At 43.4% G+C, this 21268-nt stretch overlaps 1 protein-coding gene across 1 annotated transcript in view; it reads right to left on the bottom strand.

Moving 5' to 3' along the window:
* The window catches only part of LOC128692023 (uncharacterized), a 160461-nt gene that overhangs the window by 113418 nt on the left and 25775 nt on the right, over nucleotides 1–21268 (bottom strand). The window contains exons 4-7 of the mRNA XM_070085369.1: nucleotides 19445–20628; nucleotides 13523–13652; nucleotides 5613–5764; nucleotides 3057–3239 (exon numbers count right to left, since the gene is read on the bottom strand). Of these exons, the coding sequence (XP_069941470.1) occupies nucleotides 3057–3239; nucleotides 5613–5764; nucleotides 13523–13652; nucleotides 19445–20628 (1649 nt within the window). The remainder of the gene's footprint in view (nucleotides 1–3056; nucleotides 3240–5612; nucleotides 5765–13522; nucleotides 13653–19444; nucleotides 20629–21268) is intronic.

Raw genomic sequence — 21268 nt, 5'->3', positions numbered from 1 at the left:
AATTTTCTCTTATACGTTTAAAGATATATTTTTTCCATTAATGTTGATGTAAAAATTTAGAATTTTGCACCAAAAGGAACTTAGAAAACTTACCTAACCTTATTATAACAAGAGCAATTTATTTTAGCCTAACCCAACTAAATATATTTTAGATTTGTTTACAATAATTTAATACTAAACAAACACAGTGAAATATTTTTTTTTCGTTAGGTTCAGAATGATTTTGGCGAAATTATTGCATACACAAATTTTCACTTGTCCTATATGGCAAGATGAGCGCGTGTGTGTGTGTGTGTGTGTGTGTGTGTGTGTGTGTGTGTGTGTGTGTGTGTGCTCACCTATTTGTGGTTGCAGGGGTCGATTCATAGCTCCTGGCCCCGCCTCTTCGCTGATTGCTACTAGGTTCTCTCTCTCCCTGCCCCATGAGCTTTATCATACCTCGCCTTAAAACTATGTATGGTTCCCGCCTCCACTACGTCACTTTCTAGGCTATTCCACGGCCTGACTACTCTATGACTAAAGAAATATTTCCTAACATCCCTTTGATTCATCTGAGTCTTCAACTTCCAATTGTGACCTCTTGTGTCTGTGTCCCTTCTCTGGAACATCCCGTCTTTGTCCACCTTGTCTATTCCGCGCAGTATTTTATATGTCGTTATCATGTCTCCCCTGGCCCTCCTGTCCTCCAGTGTCGTCAGGCCGATTTCCCTCAACCTTTCTTCGTAGGACAATCCCCGTAGCTCTGGGACTAGTCTTGTTGCAAACCTTTGCACTTTCTCTAATTTCTTGACGTGCTTGACTAGGTGTGGATTCCAAACTGGTGCTGCATACTCCAGTATGGGCCTGACGTAAATGGTATACAGAGTCTTGAATGAATCCTTACTGAGGCATCGGAACGCTATCTGTAGGTTTGCCAGGCGCCCGTATGCTGCAGCAGTTATCTGATTGATGTGCGCCTCAGGAGATATGCTCGGTGTTATACTCGCCCCCAGATCTTTTTCCTTGAGTGTGGTTTGCAGTCTTTGGCCATCTAAACTATATTGTGTCTGCGGTCTTCTTTGCCCTTCCCCAATCTTTATGACTTTGCACTTGGTAGGGTTAAACTCGAGGAGCCAGTTGCTGGACCAGGCTTGTAGCCTGTCCAGGTCACTTTGTAGTCCTGCCTGATCCTCATCCGATTTGATTCTTCTCATTCACTTCACATCATCTGCAAACAAGAACACTTCTGAGTCTATCCCTTCCGTTATGTCGTTCACATATACCAAGAACAGCACAGGTTCTAGGACTGACCCCTGAGGAACCCCGCTTGTCACAGGCGCCCACTCTGACACCTCGTCACGTACCATGACTCGTTGTTGCCTCCCTGTCAGGTATTCTCTGATCCACTGCAGTGCCTTTCCTGTTATGTGTGCCTGATCCTCTAGCTTTTGCAGTAACCTCTTGTGAGGAACTGTGTCGAAGGCCTTCTTGCAGTCCAAAAAAATGCAGTCGATCCACCCCTCTCTCTCTTGTCTTACTTCTGTCACCTTGTCATAAAACTCTAGTAGGTTTGTGACACAGGATTTTCCTTCACTGAAACCGTGCTGGTTGTCAATTATACACTTGTTTCTTTCCAGGTGCTCCACCACTCTCCTCCTGATGATCTTCTCCATGACCTTGCATACTATACACGTTAGTGATACAGGTCTGTAGTTTAGTGCCTCATGTCTGTCTCCCTTTTTAAAAATTGGGACTACATTTGCCATCTTCCATACCTCGGGGAGTTGCCCAGTTTCAAATGATGTGTTGAAGATCTTTGTTAATGGCACACACAACATCTCTGCTCCCTCTTTAAGGACCCACAGAGAGATGTTGTCTGGTCCCACCGCCTTTGAGGTGTCAAGTTCGCATAGCAGCTTCTTCACCTCCTTCTTGGTTATATGTACCTCATCCAGCACTTGCTGGTGTACCCCCCTGTTCTGATTTCCTGGAGTCCAACTGGTTTCCACTGTAAATACTTCTTTAAATCTCGTGTTGAGCTCCTGACATACCTCTCGGTCGTTTCTTGTGAAATCCCCATCACCCTTCCTCAGTCTGATTACCTGGTCCTTGACTGTTGTTTTCCTCCTGATGTGGCTGTACAACAGCTTCGGGTCAGTCTTGACTTTCGATGCTGTCATTTTCATATTGTCGCTGAGCCTCCCTTCTTATCTGTGCATATTCGTTTCTGGCTCTTCGGCTAATCTCTTTATTTTCCTGAGTTCTCTGTCTTCTGTACCTTTTCCATTTTCTAGTACACCTAGTTTTTGCCTCCCTACACCTTTGGGTGAACCAAGGACTCGTCCTGTTCTTCCCATTATTTCTGTTTCCCATGGGAACAAACCTCTCCTCTGCCTCCTTGCAGGGTTAGTGCGTATGTGTGTATGTGTGTGAGTGTGTGTGTGTGCGTGTGTGTGTGTGTGTGTGTGCGTGTGTGTGTGTGCGTGTGTGTGTGTGTGTAATTAAAAACGCAATACAGAAAGATCTGGAACCAGTATCACTACTTCGCCAGTGATTCCTGACCTTCATTGAACCTCACACAGGATGAGTTCATTCCAGTTCGAGCGTACTGGTGACATGACGCAACAGTCACCAAACAAACTCTTTGTTGAGTGTTTTTTCTTTCATATACTTTAGCTTGACTGTGAAATTATCAAAATAAATATATGAACCTAATGAAGGATACAGAGCTAAATCACAGAGCAAGAAATGTTACTCAGTGTCTAGCTATGTTCTTAACACGTACACATACAATGGTACCTCTCTGCTGTAACGTAATTTGTAATGCTGCTGTAGCTACTGAATTCTCTGTGAAATGCTTGACGATATCTGTATTATCTTCCTTAAAACTCGCAGCTCAGGTTGACACATGGAAGTATTTCATGCATGAGCTCAATCCTATGTGATGGAATATGACGGGTAAACAGTAGTCAGCTTGTGTTCCCACTGTGTAACTACCACACACTACACACTATGTAACAGCCACACACTGCGCATGTACCCTGGATTATTTAATAAAACGATGAAAGATGGGATACCTGTGCAGGTGGGAGGTGGGTGTGACCAGTGGGGGCGGTGGTGGGCGATGCAGGTGGTGGAAGACGCTCCCTGCAGGATAAGATTGGCAGAACACCTCCAGATGCAGTGGGACCCCCAGGCACGTCCTGCCGTGCATCGTACCTCCAGTCCTGGACCTCCAACCAGCTCGGGACACTTGCGAACTGTTGAGTGCTAACTAGTGTTAGTGGTGGGGTCAGTGTTAGTGGTGGGGTCAGTGTTAGTGGTGGGGTCAGTGTTAGTGGTGGGGTCAGTGTTAGTGCTCAGGTCAGTGTTAGTACTGGGGTCAGTGTTAGTACTGGGGTCAGTGTTAGTACTGGGGTCAGTGTTAGTACTGGGGTCAGTGTTAGCGCTGGGGTCAGTGTTAGTACTGTGGTCAGTGTTATTACTAGGGTCAGTGTTAGTGCTGTGGTCAGTGTTAGTGCTGGGGTCAGTGTTAGTGCTGGGGTCAGTGTTAGTACTGGGTTCAGTGTTAGTGCTGGGGTCAGTGTTAGTACTAGGGTCAGTGTTAGTACTGGGGTCAGTGTTAGTGCTGTGGTCAGTGTTAGTGCTGTGGTCAATGTTAGTACTGTGGTCAGTGTTAGTACTGGGGTCAGTGTTAGTACTGGGGTCAGTGTTAGTGCTGAGGTCAGTGTTAGTACTGGGGTCATTGTTAGTGCTGAGGTCAGTGTTAGTGCTGAGGTCAGTGTTAGTACTGGGGTCAGTGTTAGTGCTGGGGTCAGTATTAGTGATATCGACTACACGTGGGTCATGGAAGCTGCACTTCGAAGTATTGTCTTGTAAATACTCAAGGACTCCTGATCTGTATAATTAAAGCCACCCTCCCCTTCCTCGTATCATACCTAATTAACCCCCCACTCCTGTGGGGGTATGTGAACCTTACTGGTTTAGCTGGAATCTCCATGTTTAGTCTCTCAATCAAACTTACATAAAAAAATTCATTCCATTAGGCAACAATTGAGTCCATACACGTGAATAGACATAATCAACGCCCAATATGACAGTGTGACACCTTCCTCTGTCTTAATTTTTTCTAGAAAGCACCGACGATACCCCATTTCCTGTGTTGTCTCAGGACGTGAGACATTCTTCCTAACTTTGGAACTTAACTCAGCTGGAGCAACACTACACGCCAGGGATCACCAACATCCTGCATGGACACACTTGGGTGTACTCACCTAGTTGTGGTTGCAGGGGTCGAGTCATAGCTCCTGGTCCCGCTTCTTCACTGGTCGGTGGTGTGATGATCCTTCACCATTCACTCACCGCTGAATAATCAACCGTGAAATGCAACTAATCCTACGAGAAATAACGTTAAACGCTCAAAAAAATGTGAAATTTATTATGGAGGCAATTTCCCTTTTCTTTTCTGAGTTTACGAGTGGCTTTAAAATCTATAGAGAAATGTCCAAAACCTGCTCCATCACCATATATCACGTATCACTATATCATCTTGTTGGCTCGCTGTCTCAGTCACCACACCTTCGGTTAAGTTGTGAGGTCTAGCAGCGTCTGAGAAGGGGAGAAATGTCTTAAAGTTCTTCAGTTTTCCCCTTGGAGCCGTTCATGTATTTTTCCCTACCACCTCGTTAATAAAAACTGTTTTAATAATAACCATAATTTTTAAAGGGATGGACCGGTAAGCCAGCAGAAGTCCTCGGTCAGATGACCAAAAGCTCCAACGGTGGGTCATTATCTAAGACCCGCGTCAGGAAACACTTGTCCTGTTTCCTGACGAACCTTACCTAACCTAACCACCTCTTTACATACACAAAGTTAGAATGGGGAAGAGGTAAAGGAATTAAATCGAGGGTATTTGAGAGAATGAGAGTTAAAGAGTCAGTAGCGGTGATGTTGAACGAACAGAGTTGGAAAGGAAACAAGGGGAATGAATGTTACCAGTTATAAGAGTTATAAGAAGTGTTTACGTAGCCGAGGATGACAGGAATGTAGTAGAAGACTTTCAGAGGTGTGTTATGTGAATATTTATTATTGAGAAAACACATGTGGCAGACCAGACTTTTATTAGGACATCTTTTCATTCTGTTCGAGCTTCATCAGGTCATAATAAACATACCCACATCAGCATAAAGGGACGACAGGTGAGGTGTCGAGCGTTGACAGTGAGGTGTTACCTCAGCCTTATAAGCCTTCTGCTGCTCTGTAATTTCTAGTTTCTGGATAATGTGAAAAATCACGAAAGTGCTTGAAAGTTCACTATTTTCTCACAGTAGTAGTTATTCATATTCTGATATAACTTGCTGACTGTGAGATTATTACACACACACACACACACACACACACACACACACACACACACACACACATATGAACTATGAACTATGTTTTCACGTCTATTTATTTTGAAATAAAGATATTGTTATTATTATTATTATTATTATTATTATTATTATTATTATTATTATTATTATTATTATTATTATTATTATTATTATTATTACATTCACGAAGAATTACTAAACCAGTAGAAGTCATATAACTTCCTCCTTGCCACTTAAAACGGCCTCTTGGTTTACCTTCCACATTGTAGTTGATGTTGCAGGAGGTGATGGGTGTGGAGAGGTCCCCCACCGCCACTACAGCGATGACCATAGCGTAGCTCCCCTCCTGCAGCCGAGTGCCTGGTCTGGGACCCTCAGTTACCACCGTCTCTAACCTGGGCCAGCCTCTGCAACACATCCAGAGTTGATATATATGTATATACACACTACACACGCCACCAGTGTCTTTTTCTCTTTCCCTATCTTTCTCTCTCTCTCTCTATTTCTTTCTCTCCATCAGCACTTCTGATGACGTGAGTGCCATCATGTCTCAGGATAGTGCCTGCAGGCACTGGCTTGTTTCTGGCACTTGCCAGAGAGGTCGTAAAAGGTCTGTCTGGTAGGCACCGAGAACAGCCTCGCTCTTCGTTGCTTTCACTGTGTGAGACCTGGTAACCCTAGGATGATCTAAGAGCAGAAATGTTGTAACTACTATGCAGACTGAACCCAAACAGCGTTGTTTCCAGTAGTGTTGTAGAGAAGAAACGTACTGGAACACTGTTTCGCTCTGTGTAGGACTTCATGTAAGCCTTGAGGAAGCTGGTTGTCTCACTGAAACCTTGTTTTACAAGTTTTTCATCACTAGATTAAAACTCTTCGACACCGTCAAGTCACTAATAACAGTTTAACCTATCACCAGTCATAGCTGCCATTACACGCAACAGTCGACTATAAGCCAGGTATCTGTTTACTGCCAAGACAAACAGGGGCAGCAGGTGTTAGCAACCTCGCCCAGGACTGATGCCAGATCCTCCAGTTGTAAGCCGAATCCCTCAACCACTGGAGCAACCTACGGGTTATGAAGGAAACCAGAGGTTACTGGCAGAGAGACTTACCCAGAGCACTTTACAAGCTGCCTTACCAACACTTCTCGAAGAAATCAGTCCAAAGATTGGCATAAATTAATCTTTTCGGTAAGAAGATAAGATATTTACAGGTGTCTCAAAATAAAGGAGGGACCACCTTATATAGACCAATATGTTAAGGTTAAGAAAGTGGGTAAATAACAAAGGGGATAAGAAAATCTTTAAGTTTCTAAAGTTGGAATGGAATTTAAGACCAGTCGTAAAGGTGTTATTATGATAACGGTATGCAATACTGACAAGCTGATGCAACAACACTTGTGCAACAACACTTGTGCTTCTTTATTTGCAACAAGTTGATTAAGACCATGAAGCTGGATGCATGTCAAGACTGAGGGACTGACCACCACAAAAATACTTCCTCTCTGCCTCACCACTGCTTCTGCTGCCTCCAGTTTTAATTACCTGTATCTTCGAATGAAGAATACTGTGAAGGCGAAACGTTTCAGAAAAAAAATCGCAGACGCGCCGGTCTGGAGTTTTACTACTCACTAGCCGCGAGTTCAATCCCCACCCGTACCGGTATAGTGATACCGACAAGGTGTGGAAGACACTTATGTACAGTTCAGGACATTTATTAGAGGACTGATGAAGCCACTCGTAGCGTAAACGTTCAATCTGAACGTATTTGCTCGGATTTCATCCTCTTTTCTGCAACTTGGCAAGCTCCTGATGATGTGTTGATTGCAACACGAAAGGCCTAGAGCTATCAGTCAACTTCCCCTGTGGTTGTTTTGTGTGTATATATATATATATATATATATATATATATATATATATATATATTTATATATATGTATGTCGTGCCGAATAGGTAAAACTGGTCAATTAGCAAGAACTCATTAAATGAGTTCTTGCTAATTAACCAGTTTTACCTATCCTTTCTCTAAAATTTTCTCTTATACATTTAAAGATATATTTCTTTCATTAATGTTAATGTAAAAAAAAATAATTTTGCACCAAAAGAATATTAGAAAACTTACCTAACCTTATTATAACAAGAACAATTTATTTTAGCCTAACTCAACTAAATATATTTTAGATTCGTTTACAATAATTTAATACTAAACAAACACAGTGAAATATATTTTTTTCATTAGGTTCAGAATGATTTTGGCGAAATTATTGCATACACAAATTTTCGCTTGTCCTATATGGCAAGATGAGCGTTGCTATTTAAGCCAAGATCCAAGTTCTGTTTATTCGGCACGACATATAAGTAAAAACTGGTCATTTAGCAAAAAACTCATTTAAAATTAAGTGCTTTCTAAAATTTTCTGTTATACGCTTAAAGATATATTTTTTTCCTTTATGTTAATGTAAAAATTAATAATTTTGTATCAAAAGAACCTTAAAAAACTTACCTAACCTTATTATAACTAGCGCAATTTAATTTAGCCTAACCCAACTAAATATATTTTGATAAGTTTACAATAATTTAATAACAAACAAACACAACGAAATACTTTTTTTTGTTAGGTTCAGAATGAATTTTGCGAAATTATTGCATACACAAATTTTTGCTTGCCTTATTCGGCAAGAAGAGCCCTACGATTTAAGCCAAAACAGCAAATTTTACCTATTCGGAATAAACACACACACACACACACACACACACACACACACACACACACACACACACACACACACACACACACACACACACACACACAAATACGCAAATGTAGTTCCCATTTTCAAAAAAGGAGACAGAAAAGAGGCACTAAACTATAGACCTGTGTCATTGACGTGTATAGTACGCAAAATTATGGAGAAGATTATCAGGAGGAGAGTGGTGGAGCACCTGGAACGGAACAGGAGTATAAATGCCAACCAGCACGGATTCACGGAAGGCAAATCCTGTGTCACAAACCTTCTGGAGTTTTATGATAAAATAACAGAAGTAAGACAAGAGAGAGAGGGGTGGGTTGATTGCATCTTCTTGGACTGCAAGAAGGCCTTTGACACAGTTCCTCACAAGAGATTAGTGCAGAAGCTAGAGCATCAGGCGCATATAACAGGAAGGGCACTGCAATGGATCAGAGAATACCTGACAGGGAGGCAACAACGAGTCATGGTACGTAATGATGTATCACAGTGGGCACCTGTGACGAGCGGGGTCCCACAGGGGTCGGTCCTAGGACCAGTGCTATTTTTGGTATATGTGAACGACATGACGGAAGGGTTAGACTCAGAAGTGTCCCTGTTTGCAGATGATGTGAAGTTAATGAGGAGAATTAAATCTGATGAGGACCAGGCAGGACTTCAAAGAGACCTGGACAGACTGGACACCTGGTCCAGCAAATGGCTTCTCGAATTTAATCCTGCCAAATGCAAAGTCATGAAGATAGGGGAAGGGCACAGAAGACCACAGACAGAGTATAGGCTAGGTGGCCAAAGACTGCAAACCTCACTCAAGGAGAAAGATCTTGGGGTGAGTATAACACCGAGCATGTCTCCGGAAGCACACATCAATCAGATAACTGCTGCAGCATATGGGCGCCTGGCAAACCTGAGAACAGCATTCCGACACCTTAGTAAGGAATCATTCAAGACACTGTACACCGTGTATGTCAGGCCCATACTGGAGTATGCAGCACCTGTTTGGAACCCGCACTTGATAAAGCACGTCAAGAAACTAGAGAAAGTACAAAGGTTTGCAACAAGGTTAGTTCCAGAGCTAAGGGGAATGTCCTATGAAGAAAGATTAAGGGAAATCGGCCTGACGACACTGGAGGACAGGAGGGTCAGGGGAGACATGATAACGACATATAAAATACTGCGTGGAATAGACAAGGTGGATAAGGACAGGATGTTCCAGGGAGGGGACACAGAAACAAGAGGCCACAATTGGAAGTTGAAGACACAAATGAGTCAGAGAGATAGTAGGAAGTATTTCTTCAGTCATAGAGTTGTAAGGCAGTGGAATAGCCTAGAAAATGACGTAGTGGAGGCAGGAACCATACACAGTTTTAAGACGAGGTTTGATAAAGCTCATGGAGCGGGGAGAGAGAGGGCCTAGTAGCAACCGGTGAAGAGGCGGGGCCAGGAGCTAGGACTCGACCCCTGCAACCACAAATAGGTGAGTACACACACACACACACACACACACACACACACACACACACACACACACACACACACACACACACACACACATACACACACACACAAGAGGAACTACCTGAACGGGGTTCAGTGGGACAGAGAACTGGCAGGGAAGCCAGTTAATGAGATGATGGAATATGTAGCAACAAAATGCAAGGAGGCTGAGGAGAGGTTTGTACCCAAGGGTAACAGGAGTAATGAAAAAGCCAGGATGAGCCCATGGTTTACCCAAAGGTGCAGGGAGGCAAAAACCAAGTGTGCTAGGGAATGGAAGAAATATAGAAGGCAAAGGACCCAGGAGAATAAGGAGAACAGTCGTAGAGCCAGAAACGAATATGCACAGATAAGAAGGGAGGCCCAAAGACAATATGAAAATGACATAGCAGCGAAAGCCAAATCTGACCCGAAACTGTTGTACAGCCACATCAGGAGGAAAACAACAGTCAAGGACCAGGTAATCAGGCTAAGGAAGGAAGGAGGAGAGACAACAGGAAATGACCGTGAAGTATGTGAAGAACTCAACAAGAGATTCAAAGAAGTGTTCACAGAGGAGACAGAAGGGACTCCAGAAAGACGGAGAGGTGGGGCACACCACCAAGTGCTGGACACAGTGCACACAACCGAGGAAGAAGTGAAGAGGCTTCTGAGTGAGCTAGATACCTCAAAGGCAATGGGGCCAGATAACATCTCCCCATGGGTATTGAGAGAGGGAGCAGAGGCGCTATGTGTACCCCTAACAACAATATTCAATACATCTATCGAAACAGGGAGATTGCCTGAGGCATGGAAGACAGCAAATGTAGTCCCAATCTTTAAAAAAGGAGACAGACATGAAGCATTAAACTACAGACCAGTGTCACTGACATGTATAGTATGCAAAATCATGGAGAAGATTATCAGGAGAAGAGTGGTGGAACACCTAGAAAGGAATGATCTCATCAACAGCAGCCAGCATGGTTTCAGGGACGGGAAATCCTGTGTCACAAACCTACTGGAGTTCTACGACATGGTGACAGCAGTAAGACAAGAGAGAGAGGGGTGGGTGGATTGCATTTTCTTGGACTGCAAGAAGGCGTTTGACACAGTTCCACACAAGAGATTGGTGCAAAAACTGGAGGACCAAGCAGGGATAACAGGGAAGGCACTACAATGGATCAGGGAATACTTGTCAGGAAGACAGCAGCGAGTCATGGTACGTGGCGAGGTGTCAGAGTGGGCACCTGTGACCAGCGGGGTCCCGCAGGGGTCAGTCCTAGGACCAGTGCTGTTTCTGGTATTTGTGAACGACATGACGGAAGGAATAGACTCTGAGGTGTCCCTGTTTGCAGATGACGTGAAGTTGATGAGAAGAATACACTCGATCGAAGACCAGGCAGAACTACAAAGGGATCTGGACAGGCTGCAGACCTGGTCCAGCAATTGGCTCCTGGAGTTCAATCCCACCAAGTGCAAAGTCATGAAGATTGGGGAAGGGCAAAGAAGGCCGCAGACGGAGTACAGTCTAGGGGGTCAGAGACTACAAACCTCACTCAAGGAAAAAGATCTTGGGGTGAGTATAACACCAGGCACATCTCCTGAAGCGCACATCAACCAAATAACTGCTGGAGCATATGGGCGCCTAGCAAATCTCAGAACAGCATTCCGACATCTTAATAAGGAATCGTTCAGGACCCTGTACACCGTATACGTTAGGCCCATATTGGAGTATGCGGCACCAGTTTGGAACCCACACCTAGCCAAGCACGTAAAGAAACTAGAGAAAGTGCAAAGGTTTGCAACAAGACTAGTCCCAGAGCTAAGAGGTATGTCCTACGAGGAGAGGTTAAGGGAAATCAACCTAACGACACTGGAGGACAGGAGAGATAGGGGGGACATGATAACGACATACAAAATACTGAGGGGAATTGACAAGGTGGACAAAGACAGGATGTTCCAGAGATTGGACACAGTAACAAGGGGACACAGTTGGAAGCTAAAGACACAGATGAATCACAGGGATGTTAGGAAGTATTTCTTCAGCCACAGAGTAGTCAGTAAGTGGAATAGTTTGGGAAGCGATGTAGTGGAGGCAGGATCCATACATAGCTTTAAGCAGAGGTATGATAAAGCTCACGGCTCGGGGAGAGTGACCTAGTAGCGATCAGTGAAGAGGCGGGGCCAGGAGCTCGGACTCGACCCCCGCAACCTCAACTAGGTGAGTACAACTAGGTGAGTACACACACACAAGACAAGAGAGAGAGAGTTGGATCGACTGCATTTTTTTGGACTGCAAGAAGGCCTTCGACACAGTTCCTCACAAGAGGTTACTACAAAAGCTAGAGGATCAGGCACACATAACAGGAAAGGCACTGCAGTGGATCAGAGAATACCTGACAGGGAGGCACCAACGAGTCATGGTACGTGACGAGGTGTCAGAGTGGGCGCCTGTGACAAGCGGGGTTCCACAGGGGTCAGTCCTAGGACCTGTGCTGTTCTTGGTATATGTGAACGACATAACGGAAGGGATAGACTCAGAAGAGTCCTTGTTTGCAGATGATGTGAAGTTAATGAGAAGAATCAAATCGGATGAGGATCAGGCAGGACTACAAAGAGACCTGGACAGGCTACAAGCCTGGTCCAGCAACTGGCTCCTTTAGTTTAACCCTGCCAAATGCAAAGTCATGAAGATTGGGGAAGGGCAAAGAAGACCGCAGACACAATATAGTTTAGATGGCCAAAGACTGCAAACCTCACTCAAGGAAAAAGATCTGGGGGTGAGTATAACACCGAGCATATCTCCTGAGGCGCACATCAATCAGATAACTGCTGCAGCATACGGACGCCTGGCAAACCTACGGATAGCGTTCCGATACCTCAGTAAGGATTCGTTCAAGACTCTGTATGCCATTTACGTCAGGCCCATACTGGAGTATGCAGCACCAGTTTGGAATCTACACCTAGTCAAACACGTCAAGAAATTAGAGGAAGTGCAAAGGTTTGCAACAAGACTAGTCCCAGAGCTACGGGAATTGCCCTACGAAGAAAGGTTGAGGGAAATCGGCCTGACGACACTGGAGGACAGGAGGGTCGGGGGAGACATGATAACGACATATAAAATACCGCGCGGAATAGACAAGGTGGACAAAGACGGGATGTTCCAGAGAAGGGACACAGAAACAAGGGGTCACAATTGGAAGTTGAAGACTCAGATGAATCAAAGGGATTTTAGGAAGTATTTCTTCAGTCATAGAGTAGTCAGGCCGTGGAATAGCCTAGAAAGTGACGTAGTGGAGGCGGGAACCATGCATAGTTTTAAGGCGAGGTATGATAAAGCTCATAGGGCAGGGAGAGAGAGGACCTAGTAGCAAAAAGCGAAGAGGCGGGGCCAGGAGCTATGACTCGACCCCTGCAACCACAAATAGGTGAGTACACACACACACACACACACATATATATATATATATATATATATATATATATATATATATATATATATATATATATATATATATATATATATATATATATATATATATATGCAAAATAACCACTGTGAAAGAATAGCAAAATTCCAACCGCTTTCGTGACTTCTCACATTATCAAGGAACTAATGTGAGAAGTCACGAAAGCGCTTGGAATTTCGCTATTTTTTCACAGTGGTTGTTTTGCATATTCTGGTATCACCTGTTTACTGTGATCTTATTGCATATATATATGTATATATATATATATATATATATATATATATATATATATATATATATATATATATATATATATATATATATATATATATATATATATATATATATATATATATATATATATATATATATATATATATATATATATATATATATATATATATATATATATATATAGGTAGATAGTTATACTTTAAATCTATAACATAGTTGTGAGAGTGACTGGGCTCACCTGGGCGTACAGGAGAAGGGGTTAGGGACGTGGGCGTAAACACAATCCTTTCCCCTGGGCGCTTCAACATGGGCGTCTGGCGGGCACTTGATGCAGGGTATAGTGCCCTCTGCCTGACCCACGCGTCCTTCTAAGTAAAGTATGAGACAGTTCACGTAGTGAAGTGTTAGCTAAAGAATTTTTACAAATTCCTTAGCTAGTAATACTTGTAGATGTGGTAGTTTTATGGTGGTTATGGTGGTGGTGGTAGTTGTGGTTGATGGTGATATTAGGTGGTACTTACGGTAGCAACTTTATTTGTGGTGGGGAGGTTGTGGTGGTAATAGTGATGGTGGTATTGGTGGTGATAGTGGTGGTGTTGATGGTGGCAGTGGTGGTAGTGTTGATAGTGGTATCGGTGGTAGTATTAGTGGTGATGGTAGTAGTAATGGTGGTAGTATAACACTTAATGATGGTAGTTGTGGTTCCAGCAGTGGTAATAACATCAGCAGGTGTAATACTAGCAGTCGTAGTAATATTTTTATTAGTACTGACAGATGTGTAGTGGCCGGTTTTGTTCATTATTTTCATTTTAGTCGCTTTTATACTTGACGCAACATCAACCTAACCTAACCTAACCTATCTCAAACTTAACCTAACCTAACCTAACCTGTCTCAAACTTAACCTAACCTAACCTATCTCAAACTTAACCTAACCTTTCTCAAACCTAACCTAACCTGGAAGTTAGTCGAAGGCTGAGGGTTGCATCCTGGGCAAAACTCTGTCCTGGAACTCCAGAATAAATAAGCCACAATGACTGGATTATCCAGTAATATTATATCTCCGAGGTTACCTTACCAGAGAACGTTCTCACACATTATCCCAGCTACAGAGTTTATTCTCGACTTTGTTTTGCATTCTGCGTTAAACACGCACAATGCAAGGTTCTATGTCAGTTGTATAATGATGTATATGTATGCGAAGCATCCACAATACACAGTGCTGTCAACTGCACGTATATGGATTCCTTAGCAATGCAGGAGACGCCAACACTCATGGCGGTGTTTCCAACAGTCACTGCTGAACTCTGCTACCGTCAATCTCCAGTTTTCCTAGATAACGCCACAATTTTCCTTCAGTTTTTTGCACATTCACTTGTCTAATGGGTGTGCTGAACTACGATATTCCGGCCCCGGTCCTCGGATCAAGCCTGATTACCTCCCATTCCCTAGGCTCTGTGTTTTGCCTTTTTTTCGCCCTACAAATGTAAATCTTCATATCAAAATTATTGTAAAATACATACAATAATCTTAAGGCCCATACGGATGCATAACATTGTGGGCAAAACCTAGACTATACATAAAATCTCTGATATTTTTAGGGTCCAATACATGGTATTAACAGAAACTTAAAAATATATACGGGTTACAAATTAATTCACACACAAAAAAATATAACTGTCTATCACTAACAAGGTGAATAATATTGGTTAATTATAAACGTAACAAAACATTGTAATGAAATTTAAGTTCTCGGAGAATTATTTCTGCAGACATGGATATAAATATTATAGACAACTAAAATTTTTAAAAGGGTGGAGTGGTAAGCCAGGGAAAGGCCTCAGTCAGATGACCAAAAGCTCTAGTTGCGGGTCATCATACGACTTTTAAGACCCGCAACAAATCTTAACTTAACCTAAGCATTATAAACGAAGATAATACTATGTAAAAATTAACAGGTTTAACGTCTATACCTAAAAAAAATGCGATTACCAATGGAAATGAATCACTTTGTCTGACTTTTTTGGGCTATCCCAGGTTCTCTACGCATATGCTGCTATGTATGATATGTAACTGTATTTGTGTATACCTGAATAAACTTACTTATACGAAAGTAGAAAGAAAAAGCCGGTACAAAAACAGGAACAGAACTAGATGACAACAAGAATATTTCAGGATCTGTTTGCTGTAGTATTTTGTTGATCGAGAATCACATTAAGAGTAAGGATGTGCTTTTAAACAGTAATAATAATAATAATAATAATAATAATAATAATAATAATAATAATAATAATAATAATAATAATAATAATATATTTACTGCCAGTACATGTACGAGGTATACAGTCCTAGCCGACATCAATGACGTACTACTATATAGAAAGCCGCTTGTTATGCTGAGTATTTCGGGTAAATTAGATCAGATTTGTCCCAGGATGCGACCCACACCAGTCGACTTACCCCCAGGTACCCATTTTACTGTTGGGGAACATAGGCCACCTGTGTAAAAAAACACGCCCAATGTTTCTACCCTCGCCGCATGAACCGAGAGCTATAGCCACCAGTAGCTTTTAAACTACTGTTAAAAGCCAGGATACCTCTGGCAGCATTGAGTTTTTGCTCAGGATGAGTCGAATTCAGGGATTTCAGAGTAATTTTTGATGCCTCGTGTTATGTTTAAAAAGTTTAACACGACTGAGATGTTATAACTGTGGCTCGGTTGACAGTGCACTCAGCTCACACACTGAGTGTCCATGGTTCAATCCCCGGCATGGCTGGAAACATTGGTCATGTTTCCATACACCTGCTATCCCTGGTCACCTAGCAGTAAGCGCACTGTTGTGAGTGGCATCCTGAGGGACACGATTAAAGGATGACAATGGAAATAATACAGACTCCCTGATGACGCCCTGACTTTATATGGTCATCCTGGGTGGCTGACTCTCCCTCGGGTTAAAAATCCCACCACATCTTATTCGAAGAGAAAGGTATTTCTCTCAGCGTATATATACTAAGAGTTTAATTCCTGTTTGATGTATTAAAGTATTTTTGTATGGCGGTAACAAAGTTACGAGCAGCCTTAATAACCGTAGTGAAGTCAATAGCCTTTAAACCCATGAAGCAACCAGTCAGAAGCTATGTGGCTGTATAGCAGCGGTACCTGGAACACAGTTATGGTACCCCAAGAGGTTAGTTAGTTACTGTTTTGTCCTAGGCACATGTCGATTAGACACTAGGCGTACATCTTTCTGTGTATATTCACTGGTGTACAGGTTGTGACTTGTGGTGTACAGGTTGTGACTTGTGATATACAGGTTGTGGCTGGTGTACAGGTTGTGACTTGTGATATACAGGTTGTGGCTGGTGGGCAGGTTGTGACTGGTGTACAGATTGTGACTGGTGGTGTACAGGTTGTGACTGGTGGTGTACAGGTTGTGACTGGTGGTGTACAGGTTGTGACTTGTGATATACAGGTTGTAGCTGGTGTACAGGTTGTGACTTGTGATATACAGGTTGTGGCTGGTGTACAGGTTGTGACTGGTGGTGTACAGGTTGTGACTGGTGATGTACAGGTTGTGGCTGGTGTACAGGTTGTGACTGGTGGCATACAGGTTGTGGCTGGTGTGCAGGTTGTGACTGGTGGACAGGTTGTGACTGGTGGTGTACAGGTTGTGACTGGTGGTGTACAGGTTGTGACTGATGGTGTACAGGTTGTGACTGGTGGTGTACAGGTTGTGACGTGATATACAGGTTGTGGCTGGTGTACAGGTTGTGACTGGTGGTGTACAGGTTGTGACTGGTGATGTACAGGTTGTGCCTGGTGTACAGGTTGTGACTGGTGGCATACAGGTTGTGGCTGGTGTGCAGGTTGTGACTGGTGGTGTACAGGTTGTGACTGGTGGTGTACAGGTTGTGACTGGTGGTGTACAGGTTGTGACTGGTGGTGTACAGGTTGTGACTTGTGATATACAGGTTGTAGCTGGTGTACAGGTTGTGACTTGTGATATACAGGTTGTGGTTGGTGTACAGGTTGTGACTGGTGGTGTACAGGTTGTGACTGGTGATGTACAGGTTGTGGCTGGTGTACAGGTTGTGACTGGTGGCATACAGGTTGTGGCTGGTGTGCAGGTTGTGACTGGTGGACAGGTTGTGACTGGTGGTGTACAGGTTGTGACTGGTGGTGTACAGGTTGTGACTGATGGTGTACAGGTTGTGACTGGTGGTGTACAGGTTGTGACGTGATATACAGGTTGTGGCTGGTGTACAGGTTGTGACTGGTGGTGTACAGGTTGTGACTGGTGATGTACAGGTTGTGGCTGGTGTACAGGTTGTGACTGGTGGCATACAGGTTGTGGCTGGTGTGCAGGTTGTGACTGGTGGTGTACAGGTTGTGACTGGTGGTGTACAGGTTGTGACTGGTGGTGTACAGGTTGTGACTGGTGGTGTACAGGTTGTGACTGGTGGTGTACAGGTTGTGACTGATGGTGTACAGGTTGTGACTGGTGGTGTACAGGTTGTGACTGGTAGTGTACAGGTTGTGACTGATGATGTACAGGTTGTGACTGGTGGTGTACAGGTTGTGACTGGTGGTGCACAGTTTGTGACTGGTGGTGTACAGGTTGTGACTGGTGGTGTACAGGTTGTGACTGGTAGTGTACAGGTTGTGACTGATGGTGTACAGGTTGTGACTGGTGGTGTACAGGTTACCTGGAGGTTATTCCGGGGATCAACGTCCCCGCGGCCCGGTCCATGACCAGGCCTCCCGATGGATCAGGGCCTGATCAACTAGGCTGTTACTGCTGGCCGCACGCAGTCCAACGTACGAGCCACAGCCCGGCTGATCCGGCACTGACTTTAGGTATCTGTCCAGCTCTCTCTTAAAGGCAGCCAGGGGTTTATTGGCAATTCCCCTAATGCTTGATGGGAGGCTGTTGAACAGTTTTGGGCCCCGGACACTTATGGTGTTTTCCCTTAGTGTACCAATGGCGCCCCTACTTTTTATTAGGGGCATTTTGCATCGCCTGCCCAGTCTTTTACTTTCGTAGGGAGTGATTTCTGTGTGCAGATTTGGGACCATTCCTTCCAAGATTTTCCAAGTGTAGATTATGATATATCTCTCCCTCCTGCGTTCCAACGAGTACAAGTCAAGTGCTTCCAAGCGTTCCCAGTAGTTAAGGTGCTTGACAGAACTTATGCGTGCAGTAAAGGATCTCTGTACACTCTCTAGATCTGCGATTTCACCTGCTTTGAATGGAGATGTTAATGTACAGCAGTATTCCAGCCTAGAGAGAACAAGTGATTTGAAAAGGATCATCATGGGCTTGGCATTTCTCGTTTTGAAAGTTCTCATTATCCATCCTATCATTTTCTTTGCACGTGCGATCGTGGCACTGTTGTGATCCTTGAAAGTGAGATCCTCAGACATTACTACTCCCAGGTCCCTTACATTATTTTTCCGCTCTATTGTATGGCCGGAGTCAGTAGTATACTCTGTTCTAGTTATTATCTCCTCCAGTTTTCCATAACGGAGTAGTTGGAATTTGTCCTCATTGAACATCATATTGTTTACCGTTGCCCACTGGAAAACTTTGTTTATATCTTCTTGGAGGTTAACCGCGTCCTCAGCAGATGACAGCCTCATGCAGATCCTAGTATCATCCGCAAAGGTTGTGACTGGTGGTGCACAGTTTGTGACTGGTGGTGTACAGGTTGTGACTGGTGGTGTACAGGTTGTGACTGGTAGTGTACAGGTTGTGACTGGTGGTGTACAGGTTGTGACTGGTGGTGTACAGGTTGTGACTGGTGGTGTACAGGTTACATGCACCCTTAATGACACTTAAGTCAACCACAATAGAGAAAAGAAGTTAGTGTTTGATACTCTCAAGTGAACTAGTTATTACTACCCTAAATTAGGTAAGAAGAAAATAGCGTATACAATCAAATTATCAAAACAATATTTAGACATTCATCATTTCTAATTATAAGGCAAAATAAATTATTTATGTATGCATGTCATCGTTCCCCAAGTAAATAATATATTTCAGAATTTATGGTTTATACTCAATATGAATGTATAGGCTGAAAGGATTGATATATTAAGTTATCATTATATTTATGTATTTTTTCAAAAACAGACCAACAGACATACCCTTAAGCACTTACGGTCAGCAGACGACATTGGATCAAGATGATCTTCAACATTGATCTTGACATAATCTTTGTTGCCTGCTGGAGTGGGTGTCGTTCTGCTCCTCTCCGAGAATGATCGACTAGATGCCCGAATGTCAGAGAGAGTGAAAAGATGGTTCTGGTGCTTACTGTTGTGTGGGAACTTGTTTACGGGTAGCAAATATTGTTGGGGATCCCAGGATGATGATATCTTGTTGTAGAATGGAAGAAGTGACGTGGGCAGGGCTTCAGGAAAAACTGGAGTGAATCTGTGGCTATAAGCTGGTCGACTGAAGACGGGTTTAAGGTTTGACGTACCGTGCGAGGGTGTTGTGGATTTGAAGATCTTGTGGTGGGGTGGTCTCTGTAAAATTACGTTGTCTTCACTACCTGCAGTGACGCATTTCTCCCTGCTATCTTTTTTTGGGTTGGTCCCTTCATGACTCGGATCATCCGTGATGGTTGTGTTGCGATGAGGCTCTGAACGTTGTGGATCGTTGAACACCTCAACATCCTCGGGTATACTCTTAGTGGGACCTCTGAAGATTCTGTACTGCTTTCTCCCCACCACTTGCTTGCTAGCCAGCTCCTGTTCTCTATCTTCCCTGTGAGGTGGCTTCCTTTGCCTGGTACTAGTGTGGAGTGGATAATGGTAATGATGGCGTTGAGGCTGTGGATGGTGTCGAGGGTTAAGATAATGTTGGGAGTGACTCAGTCGTTCATGAGGATACTGGAGGCGACTTTGAGGTTGGAGACTCTGAATATGAGGTCGGGAATGATGTTTGTGATATGTGGGAGCAATATGTTCCCTCATAGACGTCAAGTGGTGGTCTATCTGTGCGTGTAGTTGCCCCATTATGTTCTTGTGTCGTTCCTGCAGCTGCTTCAAGTGCCAGTAATGGGGACTGCTGGGGTGATGCAGGAACATGTTAGGGAACGGGGCCCTAAAACTTCCACGGTTGTGTATCACGTCACTGAATAAAGAATCTTGTCTGGCGTGCCGCTTAAACGAGCGAGCACGTTGTCTGAAGTGTTGCTGGTGCTGCTGCTTGTGGTGTTCCTGGTGGTGATGCTGCTGGTTGTGGTGTTGCTGACTGTGATGGGTTGTTTTGTGTCTGTGATGCTTGCTGTGTTGCCTGCTGCTGGGAATTTTCCAAGCATTGCTGGACAGATACCTTCTGCAACAAATAAATAAATATATATAAATATATATAAATATATATATATATATATATATATATATATATATATATATATATATAATGTGTGTGTGTGTGTGTATATATATATATAAACAAAATACGATCAGATTCAGAAATACATGAAGTACAATACTTCCCGATACAACTATGGAGAGAGGAAGGAGAAAGGGAGGAGAAGACTGAAATTAACGTAGAAACGTCTTGTCGAATATTTAGTGATTGTTAAAGGAATCCCCCGTCAAGACTTGACCTACACAGCCCCTCCCTCCCTCCCTCCCTCTCTCGCTCTCTCTCTCTCTCTCTCTCTCTCTCTCTGTCTCTCTCTCTCTCTCTCCCACACACAAGGAAAACGATCGGTTGTATAACATACTTTTTTCATCATACTTCAAAGTAGGTTTGGTACTATATTTTCCACGCTTAGTTTCTCTTTTTAAGTTGCTACAGAACTAACCCAGCAAACTATGCTAACTTGTGCTAATCAACGTAATATGATTTATCCTAGCCTATGTTATGCTAACCTGTATAACTAAAGCTATTCTCCTTATTATCATGCGGGAGCGCTAAACCCGTAGGGGTTATACAGCGCCTGTGGAAGGGGGTCCCGGGTTCGAAGGCA

The sequence above is a fragment of the Cherax quadricarinatus genome, chromosome 15 (genome assembly GCF_038502225.1).
Source record: "Cherax quadricarinatus isolate ZL_2023a chromosome 15, ASM3850222v1, whole genome shotgun sequence".
In the NCBI taxonomy this organism is placed as follows: domain Eukaryota; kingdom Metazoa; phylum Arthropoda; class Malacostraca; order Decapoda; family Parastacidae; genus Cherax; species Cherax quadricarinatus.
This window is presented reverse-complemented; position numbering and strand designations above follow the sequence as displayed.